This window comes from Cryptotermes secundus, unplaced genomic scaffold (genome assembly GCF_002891405.2).
Source record: "Cryptotermes secundus unplaced genomic scaffold, Csec_1.0 scaffold555, whole genome shotgun sequence".
Taxonomy (NCBI): Eukaryota; Metazoa; Arthropoda; class Insecta; order Blattodea; family Kalotermitidae; genus Cryptotermes; species Cryptotermes secundus.
The window spans coordinates 339,442-362,605 of NW_019729217.1; the positions used below are offsets into that span (position 1 = coordinate 339,442).

The 23,164-nt window shown below is 41.0% G+C and overlaps 1 protein-coding gene across 3 annotated transcripts in view; it reads left to right on the forward strand.

Annotated features, from left to right (window-relative positions):
* The window catches only part of LOC111865512 (pleckstrin homology-like domain family B member 1), a 251,346-nt gene that overhangs the window by 145,053 nt on the left and 83,129 nt on the right, over positions 1–23,164 (forward strand). For all 3 annotated transcript variants that reach the window (XM_023853604.2, XM_023853606.2, XM_023853605.2), the window contains 4 exons: positions 5,742–5,896; positions 15,892–16,017; positions 18,961–19,185; positions 19,388–19,850. In XM_023853604.2, the coding sequence (XP_023709372.1) occupies positions 5,742–5,896; positions 15,892–16,017; positions 18,961–19,185; positions 19,388–19,850 (969 nt within the window). The remainder of the gene's footprint in view (positions 1–5,741; positions 5,897–15,891; positions 16,018–18,960; positions 19,186–19,387; positions 19,851–23,164) is intronic.

Sequence of the window (23,164 nt, forward strand, 5' to 3'; positions counted from 1 at the left end):
GACCACTCACCTCCATTTAGTGTAGAGATTAAGGTCGGCGGAGGTATACTTCCACTCTATATGCTTTCAGTGCGTGTTGCTTGATTAAACCCAGGGATAACGTTACCTTTACTCCCATCTATGTCCAGGTCTTCAAAGCGGTGTCTTCCCTTCAGGTTTTGAATGAATTTCAGTTGCGGTCTATTAATGTTCTTACGAGAAAGAAAGTAGTTCCGATGAAACTTGAAGTAAGGGAGCCTAGAAGCATAGCCACGAGAGTTCTTACTGTTTCCGTGTTAGGTATTTTCAGCATAAAATCGTATCGGTTCAAGATTGTAGACATATGGGACAGCTGTAGACCTAATTTGAATAAGATCGGTAAGTATTAAGGTGGAATGCGTTCCGCTGTACTGCCGTCAGCCCACCCATATAGAATTATTGTGTTTCTGTACTTTAACCATCTTCCTGTTTTTATTTTAAAAACACTACGTTTTGGAGACTGGATTCTGTATCCGTCTTAAGGTGGTACCTACTCAGTTGGACCCACTCGATAGAGCTAGTTCCCGTCTCCGGAGATACAAATGAATAAACAGAAACAGGACGATGGATAACGTCCAGAAATACAATAAAATTATTAATACACCATCGTCACAAACGTTTATATATTAAGTAAAACAAAAGCTTCAAGATTACTACCTTCCAGGATATGACGCAGTGTAGTCTATTATAAGTTTGTGGACGTTTCGGAGGAACGTGAAGATCGATACGGTACTTCTTCCGAAACGTTGGTATACTTATACCAAGGTACACATCCTCATATCCTGGAAGACAACAGTCTCCGTTATCACCGTCTTATGAACATCAGATTTCACAAAACAGAGCTTACGTATTTTAATTTTGGGGTGCGGGAGGTGAAGCTGTTGCTAGACCGAAGAGACGGATGCCTCTTGGCGTCAAGTCTGTTCATTTCGTATGGCGTAACTTCACTTCGCGGTAGCGCTGTTCAGAAACCCCACAGCACACCGGCATCCATACTAATGAACAAAACATCAAAATTCCGGTCATATACAGTAAACCCCCCCCCCCCCGCTAAACCTTCTTTCTCTTCTCATAACAGGGTCCGTTTCTTGCCCCTTTTACCTTCACTTCCTCATTCTTTACCCTCTCTGAAACGCGTGTCTCTACCAGAAGAACGGGCGGTCACACAGGGAAACTTCAACGCAGGAGAATGTTTCTGTCTCGCACAATACCACCCTCTCCACTTTCTCTTCCCCCTCCACCGTCTCATCTTCGTGGAAATCAGAACGTTTGTAGTGGCGTTTCCTCCATATCGCTGGCCGACCGCCATGATGTGATTAAGTACTACCGTTGCGCTTTCCGTGAACGCGTGAAGGCAAGAGAGTGCCGCCTACACATCCCATCTTGCCAGCCTTTAAACTGCCGGTAATATTTCAGCCGTGTTACTGACATGAAACTTGAACCCTACACTTTATATACCACTACTTGATGCGACATGAGCCATACGGACGTCGTACGACCCATATCGCTGTGTGTTCCAAGTCTTAGCTTTCATACGTGACGACATGAGACATCTACCGTACGACACTCGGAGAGCAAAGAAATGTATCTGGTCGATCTAGTGTGAAAAGGAGGTCGTACTGCAAAAAAATCGTACGACATTTTTCTGTACGACCGATGTCGCTGTATGTGTTCCTACACTTAGGCATTTGAGAACAGGACGCTGAAGGTGATATTTGGATCTACAACAAAGGGAAGTAACGGCGAGTATGGGAAAATTACATAATGAGGAGCTTCATTTTTACGCTTCACCAAATGTTATTAGGGTGATGAAATCGAGAAAGTTGAGATGGGTGGAAAATGTAGCGCGCGTGTGGCACATGAGAAATTAGTGCAGAACTTTAATCGGGTATTTTGAAGGAAGTAGGTTACCTGGGAGACCTAAGCAAAAATGTACGACCGCATCTTTCCTCTTTACGATTAACCATTCTCTGTGTTACGATAGCCGGTCTCCAGGCTGGTATGTAACCAGGGATATCCCCGAGTATACCGTAGGAGTGGTAATTTACTCAGCCGTGACGTACAGTGAGATCGTCTTGGAGCCTACCGAAGATCATTCAGCTGACTAGACGGAAGGGCTGATACTGGTAGCAGAACTGACAAGCCTGTGGTCAAATTGCGAAAAAAAGAGACTCCGTGGCTTTAGTGCGCAAGCGAACTATACCGACCGGGCGACCGATGCTTGTCGGCTAGTGCCAACTAGTGGATAGAGGGTGTCGCGTGGTTGGCGCAACGACTCCATACGGCCATTAATTTCGGTTTTCTAGTCCGGAGCCGCTATTTTTCCATTCAAGTAGCTCCTCAATTATCCTCACGAGACTGAGTGGACCCCGTTCTAGACCCACTACTCAGAAAATCTGGTAGGCCCAGGTATCGAACCCGGGACCTCTGGATCTTTAGCCTGGAACTCTGACCACTAGACCGCAGAGGCGGTCTGTGAAATTGCAACAGATGCTGGAAATGCCGTCTGTTTTTATACACACATCCCTGGCATCTCCGTAGAAAGTTTATATTCACGCATTATTTTTTCGAAAATGGACTAAACTTGGAAAACTTTACATTTCAGACTTAGAAATATTTGCCTTCAGTGCAAGGCACCCGAAGGAGAATGTTAAAGCATAACTGCGACTTAATCCGACTTCTCTTAGGTGAAAACTTGACGTTTCGATTTTGGTTTTCTTGAATCGGCACTTGACTTAGAGAAGAACAACACTAGAGAACATTTTCAGCATATGTTGTGGTCTGTATTTTATTTGTGATATGTTGTGTCCTGGGCTTGACCATTCCGCCAGTAGACCGTATCTCCGGCGGACACTTAGGCGGGAGGAGCGGCAAGCGCTTCCGTCTAAACGGCTGGGCAATTTAGGGAAGATCTGAGATGATCGCATCCTTCCTTACCGAAGGAAGTATATAAAATTTGCAGCTGGGAAATTCGATCATATTCCGTTTTGGGTTAAGGGATATTGGTGAACGTGCATGAAATCGTGTTAGGAACGGACATATTTAAGGCAGGGCGGGCAACACAAGAGGAGGAAACACAGAAAATTAGATAAAAAATAAGTTGTTTGTTTCTTTATTGTTGTGTTCTTCCTTCTCGTATTTACTTTTTCATTCACTATTATCTTAGGTCCCTTCTCATAATCGCGGCGATCACAAAGGAAAGTTGCAAGAATGCTTCTGTTACCGTCATCTGTTCGCATGTAGTAACTCGACAGCCTGTGAAACAATTTTCATGAAATTTCTATATCCGAAAATTTTACCGAATCTTTTCGGCACTTCCCCCCCCCCCATGGCACTACAGCCCCAGTAGGCCTAGGCCTACCTCCATAAACTTCTCCGTTCACTTCGGTTTTTCTAGATCTTACACATTCGGTAGGACTCCTTGGGCGGGTGATCAGCTCGTCGCAAGGTCTCTACCTGTACACAAACACAGAAAAACGCACACAAACATCCATGCCCTGAATGGGATTCGAACCCACGATTCCGGCTTCCGAGCGAGCGAAGACAGTGCACGCCTTAGACCGCTCGGCTACCGTGACCGGCTTCGGCACTTCCTAATTCTCGTTAAAATCCGACAACACTAACAGATATTTTACGAGAAGACCTAATTGCCTTTCTGTGCGCGTTTTGACTTGTTAAATATTTAAAACAGCGAAAAATGTTCCAAAGGAGAATCACGTCTTATGCCACGCACGTGTTTTCCGTCTTATATGAGGGAACCCTCCAGAATTCTTTGCGTTGCGTACCTTTCCTACATTGTTCCTCCAGTCATTCTTCATGGAACGCAGTTTAGAAATGAGTTTATAGAATTATCTGGCGAATGGCATTGAAATACCATATTTCGGCCTTTCATGCGGTTGTTGGTGAAATGATGTCTTAGATTCCAGCAACTGCGAAGCTTATGTCGGCAAACAAAAGATCATTGCTTACTTTAAAAACGCGTGGGAACAGATGTCTAGCCCTGCGAATGGAAGTTAATGGACTAAACAGTTTATAAAGCGCATAATTTCACACAACAATTTCCTGTTTGCAGAGCGGTTTTGCGTTAATTTTTAAAGTACAGGGGTAACCATGTGTAGCATGTGTTTTAATATTAAAAAGCAGTGAATTTTGCTTACAGAGCATATTTATGGATTTCATGTGATATTCAGAAAAAGACTGACATTTCCCTAAACAGCATTTAGCCTTTTCAAATCTGAAATTCCTCGAAATAATATATAAAAATTCAGTTCAATTTAGAGTACCCGTTGCGTCTCCGTTAGAAAGACCGATCTAGTGATGTTGCTTAGAGAAAGAGTCGCGTATTTTCAAACTCATACAGCATGATGACAAGAAAAGTAGTGGAAAGGTACAAAATTAACCCTGGGCTTAACTAAGTAAGCACTACACCATGAAGACGTATGGGCGAATGGATGTATAGATCCACGTATTCTTCGCCTCGGAATTAAGCGGAGGTGAGTGGTCAGCTTCAGGCCTTGGCCGCTTTATCTCCGGGGAAAGTCCCGGGTGGCCATTAGATAGGTTGGGTGGGCCCCAGAACCGGTCTCGACGTGGAGAGGAGAGAAATCTTGCCCTCTTCAGGGACTCGAACTCCAACCCCCTGGGCTGGCCAGCCCGTAGCCAGTTCGTACACCGACTGCGCTCTCCCTGCTCAAATGAAAACAGTCTAAGGGCAAAGTTCATAGTTATTGTGTTAGAGCAGATAGTAATATTGTTACCACTGTGCCTTATTATACGTAGATTGGTCTGTATAATGCAAGCGCAATATACGTGGTAAGTCATTAATTTCGTGGACTGTGGTTTTATCGCATCATATTACAAGGTATTCACTTACATTTACGCAGATCCACATCGGCCCTCAAAATAGTTGCCGTTGGCCGCTGTGCAAGTCTGCCAACGTTGATATAGCTACCGAAACATATTGGCGGGAAATTCCCGCACAGCGTATATTGTGGCAGTGACCACCTCCTCGGACGACCGAAATCTACGGCCACGTAGCTTTGTTTTCACGCGGTGAAAGAGAAAGAAATCGCAGGGTGCGAGATCAGGTGAGTATGGAGGGCGTGGCAAAACGGTGACCTGTTTCCTTGCCAGTTCCTCTTGGACAAGAACAGAGCGATGTGCAGGGGCGTTGTCGTGTAGCAACAGCCAATTCTTCCTGCATCAAACGTTTCGCTAGAGGATTTGCCTAGATTTGGCAGAACTTGATGTTTGCCCTTTGTTCAAACTGCCACATTTTCGATTTCCGCCATTTGCATTTAACTGCAGTACACAATAGAGGTCGTAGTTCTACTTACACTGTTTGCACACAACTGCTTCTTGCTGTGACGAGAGATTAACTAACAGGGCATCATATCGTGCCTCAACCTATCTGCAATAGTGCACTGCAACGACGCTTTGCGGCCAGTCCACGAACTTACTGACTGTGGTGGATATCTAATATGTAGGAATAGAATACTTACATTTTGCTTCGCATGGTCTTCAGTAAGATCACAATTCGGATCTAAAGCAGTGAAGACCCCGCTGAGCTTCATTTCCCTGCTGTGTAACAAAAGGGTTCACTTCCCAACGCCTTACAAAGCTGCTTGCATGTATGGGCACTGCTCGGGAACCTCCAGAGCCATAGTCTCCTGTTCCTCTCTTTTTGTATGGGCCTGAAAGGGTTTAGATTCGGGATGTTGCAGGCACAAGAAGCCAGAATGCGGGAACAAGAGGCGGAGCGGCAGGAGCGAGCGAGGCTGGAGGAGATCCTGAACATGTGTGCCGAATACGAACGACAGGTGCAGTGCGAGAGGCAGCAGAGCAAGCCGCCCCAGACGCCGACCCTGCAGCAGAACCGGTACAGTATGCTGACTTGAATGTCTTCTGGCACGTGACGTAGTGAGGTTTGCAAGTTTTTTTTATTGCTAGTGGGGTGGGACTGAGTCCCTTGTACTGCGGCCACTTCTGGTCTATTGTACCAGCCCCAGATGATAGGTGAGGGTGATTGTGGAGCAATTGGTGGAATGAAGATTGGCAGGGGAAACCGAAGTACTCGGAGAGAACCTGCCCCAGGGCCACTTCATCCACCACAAATCCCACTTGACCAGACCCGGGATCGAACCCGGACCGCCACAAAGTGGCCGCAGTACAAGGGACTTAGACCGACCCCACGAGCAATAAAAAGAAACCACGAAAACATGGTGAGGATGGAGGTATAGTTCCACTATTCTTGACCTCGGTACTAGATAGAGGTGAATAATCAGCTTCACGCCCCGGCCGCTTTACCCGTAGGGAAAGAGCCCCCCCCCGGTACTCATTGGATAGGAGGCTGGGTGGGCTCCAGAGCCAGTCTGGACGCCATAGAGAAGTTAACTTGAATATATTGTTTTCATGTCTAATCACCGTCCTTCTGATCTGTTCCTTTAATGTGTAACCCGAAAATTCATAACAAATTTAATTTATGCTGTTTATGTCTGTTTTCCTTTGCATTTTTGTCAGTGCCCATGCATCAGTATGTGTAATATACACAATAACAGGGATTCCAAAATTAGATTAGATGTCAGTTTCACGTATAAAGGCGTGTCCACATTGCTCGTGCTCGTGTGACTCGCTATGCTCGCGAGTAATGTGGACGAAATGACAAGTCACGGGACAAGCAAATTTAAAAATTGTAGCCAATAAATGAAAATACGTCTACAGCCTATACACACTACGAGTAAATATACGGATCCTCACGCGCCGAACCCTGGCGAGCAACTGAAGTAGTGTGGACGAAGTTTTACGGGCACAAGTAAAAGCCAGACAAGTCTCCCCACGAGCACGAGTAATGTAGACGCGCCTTAACACAGGTACTAGAACTGTCCTTCGACATCCGCTTTATGTTGTATATTATCATACGGCCTTAGGCAGGATGTATATGTATAGCTTGTCCTAATTCCTGTGTTGGCTTAGTTGATAGTGCAACGTTATCTTCCTGTGACAGTGCTGTGAAGTGGACATATTGTTTGGCTTGGAAGACAACACCTTAGTTGCCTTGAAGTGCCTCAGCTGCCTTGATGGTTTCAGGATTTACGCAGTTCTATTGTAGGCCCATTTCGTTCAGTTCATAAAAGTAAAAAAAAAGTGAAGGTATCCCTGTAACAAGCCGTGAAGGCCCATAGGGTTGTGAGACGTTGAGGCTCCCACATTTTCTAGACAATCGGCTCATAGATGGCGGTAAGGTTGTCAGCCCTGCGCGCCGGCGACCCTTTACCCCCAAGAATATTCCTTATTAATTATCTACGTAAGACTACACAGTGCTGGCTATCATACCTGTGGAAGCGAGAGACCATGGTGCAGAAGAAGCAACAATACTGCAAGACATGTGGCCAATGAACAATAATATACTGACTAATGACAAAGATTGATATATATATACGTCCATTCAGATGATGTGCTGTTACGTTTAGGTGTTACATTCTGGAAAGTGTGCGAAGGGTAAAGGTAAATCCATCATAGCTGCCACCTCGAGCTGGCGGCACTGATTTTAAGTTTTAAGCCATTTCACTTTTACGTTTACTCAGTCTCTGTCAGTTTCAAGTAATGCACTTAGATTTACGTGACACAGGATTCGTATTGTGTGTAGTCTTTTGAATTATGCCTTCACGGGTACCGCCAACTGTTGGGAAGAACATACTGCATATCAGACTACACTGTTATAACTGAGCAGATCGAAGTATGGATGTGTTTGAAACAAAGAAAGAAGAAGGGTGCACTAGATTTGATCCTGAAAGTAACTTTGCCTTCATACAGTGCACCTCTAACTTATTGACGTTTCAGCAATAATCTAGTCATATTGGCTTCGTCAGATGTTTTTTGCAGGTTCTAGTATTAGTTCCTGCTTGAAATAGCCTATCTGATATTCCAATTTTTTTTTAATTCGCTTAGTGGGGGGTGGAGTGCAACTGGGTCCACTCGGCACGGCGGCCACTGATTGGCCTGTTGTAGCATGCCCCGGGTGATTATGATGATGGAGAATTTGGTGGAATGAAGATTGGCAGGGGAAACCGAAGTATTAGGAGAAAACCCTCCTCAGCGCCACTATATTCCAGGTTACTTTTATAGTGTTTGTGCAGCATAGGATGTTTCAGTCATGTGCTAGGGCTGACTGTGAGTGAAGATGTGTTGAAAATGTGTGTCAGATATGAACGAGATTTCTGTCAAAGAAAACATAGAACGATAACGGCCCTTTATTTTTTTATTGCTAGTGGGGTGGGACTAAGTCCCTTGTACTGCGGCCACTTCTGGCCTATTGTACCAGCCCCAGATGATAGGTGAGGGTGATTGTGGAGCAATTGGTGGAACGAAGATTGGCAGGGGAAACCGAAGTACTCGGAGAAAACCTGCCCCAGCGTCACTTTGTCCACCACAAATCCCACTTGACCAGACCCGGGATCGAACTTGGGCCGCCGCGGTGGAAAGCCAGCGACTAACCGCTTGAGCTATGGCGCGGCCTTGAGCACCACATAACCTCCAACTTGCATGACGGTTTGCTTGCACACGCTTGGAAAAATCAAGCGCTGACAGATTTACTTCAAGCCATGACAAGCACTCTACATGTCAGATAAGTCTTCCAACCTTCCAACACGCTTCTTCTCAGCTTCAGATCCAAGTCTGCATGCACATCTTACAGCAAAACAGAAGTGTGTTGGTGGCCATTATGGCAGTGCAAGGACTTGCCATTCTTGCGAATGGCAAGAGTTGAGAAATAACAGACATGATTTTGTAAGATTTGAGGTTTTCACGGCGGTGACTATGAAGAAAGCAGTCTTCTGGGATGTGGCACCGAGTAGATGTGATGTTAACCGACGTTTCAGAGGAACGTATCTCCTCCATTTTCTTATGTTTCCTTCTACCCTGAAGCTGGAGGCGATACGTTCCTCCTAAACGTCGGTTAACATCACATCTACTCGGTACCACATCCCGGAAGACTGCTTTCTTCAGACAAGATTTTGTTTGAAAAAAGTGAAAGGAATGGACCACGTGCAAGATGTAGAATAATATTAGGAAGGATATTTAAGAAGTATGGCTTGATGGTGTGGACTGCGTTCAAGCTCTTCCGAATGGGACTCAGTGATGGGTTGTTATGAACACGGTTCTGAACCTTTGGGTTCCACGGAAGGTGGTAAATTTCGCGACTGCCTGAGAGCCTGTTAGCGTTTGAAGGACTTTGTTCCATCTTGTTGGTTCATGTTTCGACGTCCGAATTCCTTTTTTGTCTTGTACTTGGCTTCTGTTGTTTATTTTATCCATGGGAGCATAAACTTCTTCTAAGTTACGTCTGAGACTAGCCGATTAATGCAATTTAGGGAAATAGTCGCTGTCGATAATGATGCTAAACACCTGAATACACTCTTCACGCAAAATGCATAGTTTTCTTAATGTTCAAACAGGTGGTAGGCCTGTCTCATAATGGCGTTTCGGAGGAATGTACTGTTTGATGCTTGTTATTTGTTTGGCTTACTGTTCAGTCCAGAAAATAGAGAATGTGTTCCGAAACGTCGGTATACTTCACCGTCGTCATATACCACGCGGTGATACCCTTCATAATCACTGCCGTGAGTGCTCATAACTACCAGTTAGCTCTATATTCATATGGCTTCAGTAGAACTGATAATGGCCAATAGATCCCGTATGTAGTGAGTCTAGAAACGATCAGAAGTTGTTGTGGGGGAGTGGGGTCTGTTTCTGACTGCAATATTCTATCTGCGTCACGTGTGACCCAGCTGTCATTTTCAATGGAGTATAATTTTCGTGGCTGGGGGAGGGAAGAGAGTAGCTTACGCCTTGTGCCTCTCGGCTGAAAGGGGAGAAAATGCTGTACTGTATAGAGATAATTCTGCTGGTTTCAGAGACTTACGGACGGGACTAGGAGTGACCAAAATGGACTGGTATGAGTTTCTTACATCCGTTTTGAGAAGCTGCAAGATCCGACCCCCTATCGCCCAAATAACATTTCATGAAGTTCAGTAAGATGTTCGTTAAACAGTTTTCTCCGTCATCCTGTTACTTCCTGTCTCTTCGGCCCAAATATTCTCTGTGATTTGTTTTCAAACACATTGAATCATGTTCTTCCGTTTTGGCTAGAGACCAAGTTTCACGTCCATATACTCGTATAATCGTAAGGGTTACTTTTTTATGGCGAGAGGCTGGCGTAACCCATTTCCCTGCTCGGAACCAAAACTGTGGGAACACGTCTTTGTCACAGTGCGTAGAAAATCTAAGCTTTGAATCAGCGATGCAGTGTGTGTAGTTCTCTGTATAACGTATATATTGGAACGCATTAATTTATGTAAATGAAATCTGTAACTTTGACTTCGTTTTTGAGATTAACAGACTTGTTAATGGTTAAGAAAACTGTTATTAGCACCAGACATGCAGAAGGCGTAAAGTCATTGATCCTAACAAACGCATATATAGCAACGGCGCAAGAACTGTCTGTGCTCAGTAAAGGCCCGTACTCGTGCTCGTGTGACTCGCTATGCTCGCGAGTGGTGTGGACGTTATGACAAGTCACGAGACAAGCAATACGCGCCGCACCAGCCATTGGTTCGTGGGGCTCCGCTTGTTGTCGGTACATGAAGGGGTTCGCGACAAGCCGCCCGAGTCATGTGGACGATTACGAGCCTTGATCAGTCGACTTTCTGCACTAGCGCGGAACATGGAGTGGACGAACAATTCCACGATTAACTTCATAAAAGTTTACGAAAAACACCCGGTGCTGTGGGATGCTACCCACTGTTTATATAAAGTGAAACAAAAAAAAAACTGAAGCGTGGGATTCAATCGCAACGGAACTTAGTGTAGTCGTGGCCGAACTGAAAAAGAAAATGAAGAGTTTGTTAGCTACATACCGGAAAGTGCGTCAGAAGCTTACTGCTGCCTGAAAATCGGGATCTGGAGCTGACGAAGTGGACGCCCAAACTGGTTTTCATACAAAGTCTTCGCATTTCTTCACGACAGACATCAACCTCGGTGGACAATCAACACAGAAGTAAGTAAAACTAGTTTCATAGCCGAAACTTGTAATTTACATAATATTTATTTTGGAAGAAAATCAAAGCAGGAAAAATGTTAACTCATTCACGAAACGTAGGTGTGTTCACGCCTGGAACATTTTAATTAGAGTTACAAAAATATTATAAAATATAGGTAGACATTCACATAAGTAGGTACTTGAACTGTGCCTATGTAAGTACGTAGTTATTAGTACCTAGGTATCTGGTAACTGAATAATAAGAACAAATTCTTGAATTTGAAATTTTTGAAAAATTATTGATAATCAACTTGCCATGGCACTCTCCCATCTTCGGACATGAAATAAGCAGCAAATTCATCTCTAATGTCGTTAGCAGTCTGAGTTGACCGTCGCGGAATGGACGGCAATGACGTAAACGTTGTAGCAGTCATGACCTCATTTCTCCATGTTCCACGAGTTACGCGTCCATTCTCTTCGTGATCGAGTGCTCCCCCAGGAGTATAAATTTGTCTGGAATCACAGCTTTTTCGCAAGAAATTATGCAGGTATATGCAAGCCATAATAACACTTTGGGCCTTCTCAGGCTGCAGTAATATAGGTTTTCTTAGTACTCGGAACACGGAAGAAAGTATTCCGAACGCATTGTCCACGGTCCGACGTGCTCTTGAAAGTCTAGTTGAAAATACGCTTACTCGATCCCCTGGGCTGCTGTCCAGAATACGGCTTCATGATATTGTTGAGCGGAAACGCGCCGTCTGCGACAATTACGTAAGGTACTCCTTTCTGTCTTCCTGGGAGAGTACTAGCGTCCGGGAAAACGACTATACCGTTCTCCATATTTTTAAAAAAAGTTGTATTTCGTAGCCCTGCCTCTATTCTTTTGTATTTTATTTTCCTTGCTTTTTTATTGTTTACATCAGTCTGTTTTCCTTGCTTTATTTCAGGACGGAGGAGAAGCGTCTCACTCCCAACTTGAAGAGGCTGCGATCATGTGTAGTGATGAATGTGGTCTTGTTAGTAACCAAGAAACAGATCATGCACAAACAAGTCAACAAAGCACCACCTACACGAAACGAAAACAAAGTATTTGTTTCACCCAGAAACATTCTGCGAAAAAGTGCTAACACACTGAAGATCCCCAAATAGGAGAGGCGTACACTGCTCTACAAGCCGCTATTGCTAAAAAAAAAAGAGAGAGAGACGAAATGGACGCCTGTGGAGAGTACATAGCGAATGTTCTGCGATCAGTGGATAAACCAACACGTGCTTTTGTTAAAAAAAAGAGTACTCAGACATAATTTTTAAAGCAGAAAGCGGCATTTATACATCCCCTTCTGCAATAACACAATCATCTAGAACCTCGTGCGACTATTCAAGGTCAAGCTCAAGCGATAACGACTGTAGTTACTCGACTTTCGTGCCATCTCCTCTACAGCCAATCGCTATCAGCACTCAACATGCAGAGGCCAACCAACAGCGAAATTCTCAACATACATCTGTTTCTGCTCCCGACGGTATCAGACATGTCAGGTCACAGTTGCTTGATTTCATTCATTTCGAATGAATTCTTTTGTTCAAATTTTCATTTATTTCTCTCATTTGATTGTTAATCTTTTCTACCTTATATGTTTTGAAATCCTATTGTAGTTCCTGTCGATATCGCTGAATGTTTTGTAATTATTTTTATGTATTCGACCACAATATGAATAAAGAATAAAGAAACGTGCATTATTACACGTGAACTTACTTTTACAAACGCCTTCAAACTGTCAAGAAGCGCTGCACAAACTTCAGGAAGAATGTTATCACTTGCTTGGAGACTTTAAATGAAACACTGAGACGGGAGTAGGAATCGCCAGTTGCTAGGTATCTGAGCGTAAGTGCCAGCCTCTCTGCAACTGGAATAGCTTTTCGAAATGTGCTGTCAGTCTTTGCTATCTTAGGTCCCACCAAACTTATTAGAGCTTCAAAGTCGGATGGGGACATACGGCAAAATGTCTTGAAATGTAAATTTTCCACTCCCAAGTCCTCCAAGAGATCACTTCCGCTGTAGATTTCCCAACTTTTGAAAACTGTGGTCATCCACCATCTGCGTTTTTGAGGTAGTTTCTTGCGTCTTCCTTCTTGTTCCTGACCTAACAGGCGTATCACTAGGAAACTTGCAGCAATTACTACAACTTCGTTTATTTAAAATTTTTAATTTAAAAACTATAGCCAGTAAATTAAAATACGACTACAGCCTATACGAGTAAATATACGGATCCTCACTCGCCGAAGCCTGGCGAACAACTGAAGTAGTGTGGACGAAGATTTACGAGCACAAGTGAAAGCCAGACGAGTCTCCTGACGGCACGAGTAATGTGGACGGGCCTTAATGCATAGGAACGTACAAATTTGAATCCGGCCTCCCACTGCTGGCCAGGTTTGCTCGTAGGAGGTTATGTTTGAAACCGATTATTCATATATCTCGTATATCTGGTATGTAGCATTATCAGTCAAAAGAAACCTAACGTGCCATCTCTTGGCACAGCTGAAGCGTCAAAAGAAACCTAACCTTCCATCTTTTGACACATTAGCTAAAGCATCCCCAGCAGCTAGAAAATTAATTCATAGGTTACCGCGAAAACGTCAAATAACAGAATCTTTTTATGCTAACATATCAGCAAGGAAAGCGGTGTATACTGAAATAGAGTAGACAATGCGTAGACACGGAATTTTTCTTCCAATTGCTGACATTTTAAACTGGTTTGTTTTGAATCCGTATTATTATCTGTCCTGTCATTTTAGAGGTTTAAGCCTATATTAATGACAGCTATTGTCTGAAAATATAAAGAGAGCGTGCTGTGATTAGACGAAGACGGGTGCCACTGGGGATTTTACCTGTATAGGAGCATCTTACAGATGTACTTTTAAGCTGTTTAAGAATATTTTTACAGATTGCCCCAGTGTTTTGGATCCCTGTTGAATAGATGGTGCCACAATTAAAAATGATGTTTGGTATTGATATTTTGCAATTTCCTTTTATTCATTTTTCCCCCAAAAAAAAATCTGGGGGAAGGGGGGAGATGCAAAGCCCATGTCAGGAACTAGACTTTTTAATTCGCTGTACCATAAATCACAAATTTGTATCGTGGGCACACAATTATCTGACATTTCTCCTTAACAGAATGATGTATATTTACCTTGAATATAACAAAAAGTGTATCACATGCATGCCCACTGGGGAGGGGGTCCATCTGTATGCTTTCCCCATGATTTTTTAAAAAGTTTCAAGTACACTAAATAGTACCAAAAAGTGGCGATATGTTACTCTTATGGTTGATTTCTTGGGAGATTTTGCATAATTCAAAATTGTGTGAACAAACTTTCCTTCATAGACTAAATGTCAAAGCGAATAGTGATAAACTTTGCAATACTAATGTTGTTTGGTTGTTGTAAAGCTTAAAAACGTTTTAATAAGAGAAAAGGTATTTAAGTGATAATTAATTGGAGGTTGTTTGTACCCATGTACTCAGTGATTTCGTTTCCAAAACTGCTGAACATATTTTGATTAATTTTACTTCTGTGTGTCTACACCAAAAGTTCAACAAATTTAATTTGTTTTGAATTGTTCCAGTGTAACAAATACATTCAGCTCAAGTAAAACTTTATAAAATTTATAAGCAACAAAATTAATGTTGTAAATAGTTGTTACGTTACATTATAAAACAGGTCTGTCCAAGTAGGCACACAAGTTGTGGCCCACCACTCGGCTTTGTGCAGCTCACCAGTAATATTCTTCAATTCCACAGGATATGGGTTAATACTTCCCTCCTTGTTATACAAGAATACTTTCTTGGCCACAAAGAATATAAAATATTGATATTGTGGTTTACTGACTACCTACTTCCTAGTTATGTGTAGCTGTGTCTGCCTTTGTGAAGGAGAACATTCTATGCTGCGTATATTAAAAATAATTCAGAATGGGAGTGTTCTCAGATGCATACTCACTGAATTTTTTATAGTGTTGATATACAATATTACAAGATATTAAGTTTAAATAAATGTGTTATAATGCAGCCTGTGGTTAGATACCTTTGTGAGAGCTACAGCAATTTGAAAAAATTGTTTGATGCTGTGAATACTTAAGATATTTAAAAAAGACAGAATTTTAGTTTTTTAAATTCACAGTTACTTTTGAACTGATGCCTGCATTTGAATTACTGAATCAAAAACAGAATTGTTCTTTTTTTTTAATATGTGGCATGTGTTCTGCTTATTGGTTTTGTATTGTAATGACCCAGAATATAATGATTGGTTCTAGCAGTGATGGTATCTTACCATTGACTTTGAAGTATTCCTTTGTTCACATTAAAAGTGCAGTTGAGTATTATGCACTTAAGGAAAGCATTTCGCATAATCTTTTTATGGTGGTCTGTAATTGTTCTTTGGTTGGTATTGGTCAGAGTGATATTTGAACTTTATGAGGAGATAAATATTTGAGGAATAGAAAGCAATAAAAATAAATTTTACAGTCTTCTGCACTGTGATACTATGTAGTCTGGTTGATATACGTGTATATCAATGTATCAAAGAACCAGCTGCCTCCATATTTGATGTAGTCTGGTAGACAGGTTCCAGTGTTAATAGGAACCAACTGCTGCTTCTGTTTTGAGGGTAGATTGATTCCGCATAGTTTTGTAGAAGTCACACTTTTTTGTAGTCTAATCTAGTGACTCCTAGTAGTGGTCTTAGAAAATGCATTTGCCTTACTACCGATTTTTGAGATTATTTTTGGTTTAAAATCCAGATCAGTTGAGTATGTTATTTTAAAGACTTCTGACCTGATATTTCAGGATAAAAACAAATGGCTCCCTGCCTCGAGATAAACGTCTGGTCTCACCGAGTGCAAGTACAGGAGCCTCAGAAGATGAAGTTGGAGAGATATTTACGTTTGAGACAAGCAGTACCAGTGTTATTGGGTAAGAACTGCTTCTTACAGCTTTTGCACAATATAAGTATTCCCTTTCATTTAATTTACTTTTTATGAGTTGGTTATTGGGTAGGGTAGAAGATACTTTTTGTGCACAGCCATTTTTTTCTAGAATAAACATAGTTGCATAACTTTCTGTCAATTTCCTGTTTCCTTCTCTGGAAGTAAGAGAGAACATTGAAAGGTATTACGAAACTTACGTCAAACTCTAGTAAGTACGCACAAGTGTTGCAGTAGAATTTCCAGATACAATTTGAATCCAGATTCTGAAACTATTAAATGTGTAAGTAGAATTTAATTTCTTAATTTTAATGCTATTCCTTTCATAAATTTGAGGTACCATATTGTGTGATGTTGACAGTGAAAGGAACCATATGCTTGGTGATGAACTGGTATTTCTACTTTTTACAGGTAGTTATCTGCATTGTACAGTAATTTAAAATTAAATTAAGATCTTGCATGGTCTTTGTTTCAGTTTTCAGTACTGGCCACATAGTGTTCAGACATATATGAAAAGAGCTTTATATGCTAAACCCAAGAGTTAAGGGAAAACAGAGGAGAAAATGAAACAGTAGTTCTTTTTGGCTTCCTTAATAAAAAAAGAAAAGTAAAGCTATCCCTGTAACAGGCCGTCAAGGCCCGTAGGGTTGTGAGACATCGCGGGTCCCACACTATCTAGACAATTGGCTCAAAGATCGCAGTAAGGTTGTCAGCCTTACGCACCAGCTGTGCTTTACTCCCCAGGAAAATTATTTAATTAATTCCTGACACTCATTTCTGTTAGAGGCTGAGTCGACCCCAGGGCCATAGTTCAGCTGGAAGGATTAGGTCAATTGAAAAAAATCCAGTGACCTTCCAGCTTGTAGCGTAGCCCCTCAACCGACTACGCTGCCACGTTCCCCTTGGCTTCCTTAATCAAATGTTACAATAATGTTGAATTCATTACATTAACCATATGCCTCAAAACCATATTCTGGGGAAATATCACAAGAGTCAGAGTTTCCTTAAACAAGATCTGAGGATTGCAGTGTTATAGAGAGGTTCACCATTTCAGAGAAGCTGCTGCCTCCATCTTCAGGGTAGGAGAAGTGAGTCAAGCCAGTGAAAACATTTTCCTCTTTCCACACCTCCCTTCTTCTTAAGCTTCTTCCTTTTCCCCTCTTAAGAAAAGGGTCTTTACATGAACATGGTTCCCCATACTCCATTACCAATTTTACATAGGTACCATTTTCCCCTAATGTGGCACAGTTCAGATATTTGGGAACGACGATAACAGATCAAAACCTGATTCAGGAGGAAATTAAGAGGAGATTGAACTCAGGTAATGCTTGCTACCATTCAGTCCAGAACCTTTTGTCTTCTCATCTGCTGTCCAGAAACATAAAAATTATAATATACAAAACTATAATTTTGCCTGTGGTTCTGTATGGGTGTGAAACTTGGCTTCTGACATTAAGGGAGGAACATAGACTGAGGGTGTTGAGGAGAATATTTGGACCGAAGAGGGATGAAGTGACAGGAAGTTGGAGAAAACTGCATAATGAGGGGCTTCATAACTTGTACTCTTCTCCAAGTATAATTAGAATGATCAAATCAAGGAGGATGAGGTTGGCAGGTCATGTTGCACGAATGGGGGAGACAAGGAATGCATAAAGGATATTGGTGGGAAAGCCGAAAGGAAAGAGATCACAGGGAAGACCAAGGCATAGGTGGGTGGACAATTTTAGAATGGCTCTTAGAGAGATAGGATTGGATAGCTCTGGCTCAGGATAGGGACCAGTGGAGGGCTCTTGTGAACATGGTAATGAACCTTCAGGTTCCATAAAATGCTGGAAAATTCTTGAGTAGCTGCAGAATTGGCGGCTCCTCAAGAAGGGCCCAGCTACATGAGTGAGTAAGTAAGTAAGTACCATTTTCCCCTACTTGGTTCACTTCCATAACTCCGAAGATAGAGACAGTATGTTCTTGTGAAATGTTGGTATCAGGCTGCATAGTTTCACATTTCAAAAGGCTGTGTTCTTCAAGGAAATCATAAATGCTTGTCTTTTGTTTTTATATACATTGACCTTTGCAGCATCTTAACAAAAATGGCAATTGAAAAAGAAAAAAAAAACGGTATATTTTAGCAGTATTTGGCAGGATGATTGTGACATAGGGTTCCCAGAAAATATTTAAAATTCAGAATAAAATAAAAGTGACATACATGCATTTCATGTGAATGGAAAAGTGTGCTAACCAGTTCTTCTAATCATCAGTATCTTGGAAAATGCTTGTGCAGATGTATCAACTAGTCATTTAGAAATATTTGGGTTGATACTAATAAGAAAACTTATTCTGGCTAAATCGATGTTAGTTTCAAGAATTGCTTGGCTGATTTTGAGTTTAATCAGCTGTAGAGGTAACAGACCCAAGTGAGAGACCGTGATACATCTGGTGCATATGAGAAAGTATGTGCAATATCTTTGCACAAATTCTTTTAATGCTCTGCCAGCAGTTTACTGTTTTTTGGCCCAAATTGTTTGAATGAGGGCAAAGATATTGACTGGACTGCTACAATGATTTCACCATGATGTAGGAGAAGTATGGGAATCTCTTTTGTTATGGGAGACAGCCAGTTGAGCCATACCGAGATCTGTGTTGTGATGAAAGGGTTGAGATTTGAGGTTCTCACAGCATGAACATGAAGATACAGCCTTCTGGAACATGTCTCACACCATTCAGCAGATGGTTACCAACATTTCAGGATGTCTGCTGCCTTAATCTGTAGGGTAGAAGAACTTACTCCCTGAAGATGAAGGCAGCAGGTTCCACTGAAACACATGTACCAGTCTACCAAACTATATGATGTCACATCCCAGAAGACTGATCTTAATAACAGGGTTGAAGAAATGAGTGCAGTATTCTTTACTAATTCATTTTAAAACGTTATCAGGTCCTTTTCTTTGAACTGCTTCACAATGCCAGCAAATTCACCGCCATCATCTGCAAGTCATCTTGGCAGCAACGAGGTGACAGTTCATGACACTCTTACAACAAGCCCGCTGCCACCAAGTATGATTCGCAGTCCATACGAGAATGTGGTAATAACAACTCCAGGCACCATTGTGCACCCTCAAAGCCCCCGGACCAGGATCCGTACTATTGCTCCTTCAGCTAAGTATGTATATTAGCTATGTAAAAGTTACAAAATATTAATTAATTACAATTTAATTTCTTGGAACTGGTGGTTTAGAGATGAAAATCACATCTGCTCATAATTCAAGGGTTTAATAATAAGTTTTGGCTGTATTTTAAAGTGCCATGTGAAGTTTCCCAGATTCTTCAGAATACCTGACCTCAGTAAACTTCTTTTTGAACAGAGACACAAGTGAGGTGATAGAAAACCGATTAGCTGTAACTGGTGACTACGAGTTTGTCGGCTCACTGCCTAGAAACAGAACAACTCAACAAACACCCAGTAGTCTGGTGAAGTCTCCCAACAATGATGTACTGTCAGCAGCTCTGAATAAGAACGAACCAAGTGACAAAGGAAAATTCATCCTACCCCTTGCGAATGGCAGTCCAGAAGAATTCCTAAATGGTATGGTTAATGCCATGATAATATCTAACAAGCAGGCTGTTTCAACCCCGTCCAAAGTGAATGGTGAAGTGAAGGATGTAGGGTCAGATAGAGACAGGAAGGTTCTGAGTGAACTAATTAAGAGAAAAGAGCAGGAAAAAGAAGAAATCTTACCTTCAACTGAAACACTGTCAGAACTGAAAGCCAGCGCATCACAGACATTGACAAAGGCTGAAGGGGACCAGCAGCAAAGCAGGCTGAAGGTAAAGCAAAAGGTTCTTTATACTCTTAAACAGTAGCTTATCAGTGTTCCCCTGATCCAAGAAGAGCTGAAGAATTAGGTTCCCCCTTACATAATTACACCCTTCACCCCACCCACTGCCAATCCTAAACATACCAGAAATGTATTTCTTTGTTGTTTGCTAGTGCTGTTACATACAGAGCTGATAGAAGCAAGTGTCAGACTTGCAATATTAAATGGTGTAGACTTTGAATCGGTGAAAAGTTTGAGTAACCTTGAAGTCAAATTTTTTAGATACTGTGGCATTTAGACCCATTGCTAGGCAAACACCTCGAAACAATGAGACAACAGCTGTTGCTATGCAGCAGTGTGGTAAACATGGATCTACAGGAGAAGAGTTAGTGCTTGAAACGGTGTTTTCTGCATGGTCCGTGCAGAGGGATTGTAAGGAAGACAGTTGGGGCCACTTAGCCTTGAGTCAGCAGTTAGTGAGTGTGGTTTGGCAGTTTTAAGGGCGTAAGCAATAGCCCTTGTTACAAGTCTGTGTCCAGGCAACACCTAGCTGAGAGTAGAGGTTTTCAAGGAAGGCTGAGGAGAGATGGTGCAGTTCAGTTATGGAGTGTTAGCCAGCAACAGTGGCATGACCACGGAAGCTGAAGACTCTCCATTGTTAAGATACGTTACCAGGAAATGACTAATGAAAGCAGGCTGGAAAAAGGCTTAGCAGGTGCTGTGATGGTTTGTAAAGTGTGTAGATCAGTGATAGCATTGTAAGTGCTTCTAGTTTTAAGTCATCAATAAATCCATTCACCAATCTGTACCCCATCTATAATTGCCCCTAAATCGTGACAACACTGTCTGTTCTTTCTGAAGTTTTAATTATTCTTTTCTTTTGTATTGGGGGCATGCGGCAGCATAGTTGGTTGAGGCACTATGCTACAAACAGGAAAGTCATGGGTTCAAGTCCCAATGAGGTCCTTGGATATTTTTCAATTGACCTAATCCTTCCAACCACACTATGGCCCTCGGGTCAGCTCAGCCTCTAACAGGAATGAGTACCAGGAATATTCTTGGGGGTAAAGGGCAGCCAGCCAGCACATAAGGCTGACAACCTTGCCGCCATCTATGAGCTGATTCTCTAGAAAATGTGGGAACCTCAACATCTCACAACCCTTTGGGCCTCCAAGGCCTGTTACAGAGATACCTTTACTTTTACTTATTTTTTTTTTTAATTTTTCTTTTTAAATTGAATTGAATTGAATTTATTTACATTCTATAAATCCTAAGCAGGTTAGTACCTTTGGATACAGAACAAGTCAAAAGGTTACATACATAAGTACAGGCAATTTTAGCTTAAAAATTAATATAACTTAATTTTACATCATTCTCTATTTACATTGAAGTATTCATCTAAAGAGTAGAAGGAATGAGCATGTAGATAATTCTTTAACTCTGATTTAAACTTTTTAGTATCATTGCCCAAGTTTTTAATACTTTGTGGCAGATTGTTGAACACTTTTATGCCAGTAAAGTAGACTCCTTTTTGATATACTGATAAAGTTGATGAGGGTAGGTGGAAGTTATATTTTTGTCTAGTATTCATGTTATAGACATCAGAATTTAATTTGAATTTATCTTTGTTGTAAACAACAAATAAGAGAAGCGATAATATGTATTGCGATTGAAGAGGTAGAATTTTTAATTTCTTAAATAATTCTCTACATGAATCTCTACTTCTACATCCTGTAATGATTCTAATTATATTCTTTTGTATTTTAAAAATTATTACACTATGTGAAGAGTTCCCCCAAAATATTAATCCATAGTTCATAATAGAATGAAAGTAGGCATGGTAAACCATCTTCAATGTTTCCTGTGACATAAAAGGCTTAATTGATCTCATCGCATAGCAAGCTGCATTTAATTTAGGTATAATTTGTTCAATATGTATTTTCCAAGACAGTGTACTGTCTACATGTATTCCAAGGAATTTTGTATCAAGTACTTTACAGATTAATTTGTTGGCATAACTGATGTCCAGATCAATTTGGTGGTTGTTTTTAGTTGTGAATGATATGTAATGGGTTTTATCAAAATTTAATGAGAGTAAATTGGCTTCGAACCATCTGTTTAAGGCTTCAAATACAATATTTATGTCATTTTTAAAGTTTTCAAATTTAGAGTTCTTAAATATTATACTAGTGTCATCTGCATATAGAATTGGTTTAGATTTATTGTTGATGGTTTTAGATAGATCATTTATGTAGAGAAGAAAAAGTAAGGGACCTAAAATTGATCCTTGTGGAACACCGTGCTTTATAATTCCCCAGTTTGAAAATGCATTATGACTGGAGTTTTTATTATTTATTTCAACTCTTTGATACCTGTTTTTGAGGTATGATTTGATCCATTCATTAGCTTTGCCAGTTATTCCATAGAAATTTAATTTCGATAGTAAGATATCATGATTAACACAATCGAAAGCTTTTGCTAGATCACAGAAAATCCCTCCCACAATTAATCTGTCATTGAGAGCACTTAAAATATCGTTAGTTAGTTCATAGGTTGCTTTTTCTGTTGTTAGGTCTTTCCTAAATCCAAATTGCTCTTTGACTAATATGTTGTTAGAATTTAAGTGTTCAAGTAGTCTATTATACATAACTTTTTCAAAGACTTTTGAGAATGAAGTCAATATGGATATTGGTCTGTAATTAGAGATGCATTTTCTCTCTCCTTTTTTAAAAAGTGGTTTCATTACAGCGTATTTTAAGCGTTGAGGAAAAGTACCTGATGATAAAGATTTATTACATAGATGATTCAAGGGTGAACTGATGTAAACAGAGCTTGCTTTAAGTAATTTGGTAGAGATTTCATCATATCCATGTGAATTTTTGGGCTTAAGGGATTTAATAATGTTTTCAATTTCCTTCCTTGTTGAGAATTTGAGATTGATATTTGGAAATGAATTGTTAAAGGCACGAGACAGATAGTATATTGGATTATTATTATTATTATTATTATTATTATTATTATTATTATTGGAATATGTTTTCTCAGCTAATGAAAGGAAATATTCATTAAATGCACTTGCGATAGCTTGTGGATTGTTAGTGGACTTCCCTTCAATATTCAAACTTTGTACGTCTTCATTAACAGATTTCTTTCCTGATTCGACTTTCACAATATCCCAGTGGTTTTAATTTTATTGTTTGATTTTAGAATTTGGCTGTTATAATTATTCTGTTTGGCTTCTTTAATGACTTTTGACAAAATTTTACAGTACATTTTGTAGTGACTTTTTAGTCTTGGATCATTACTGTCTCTACTGGCCAAATA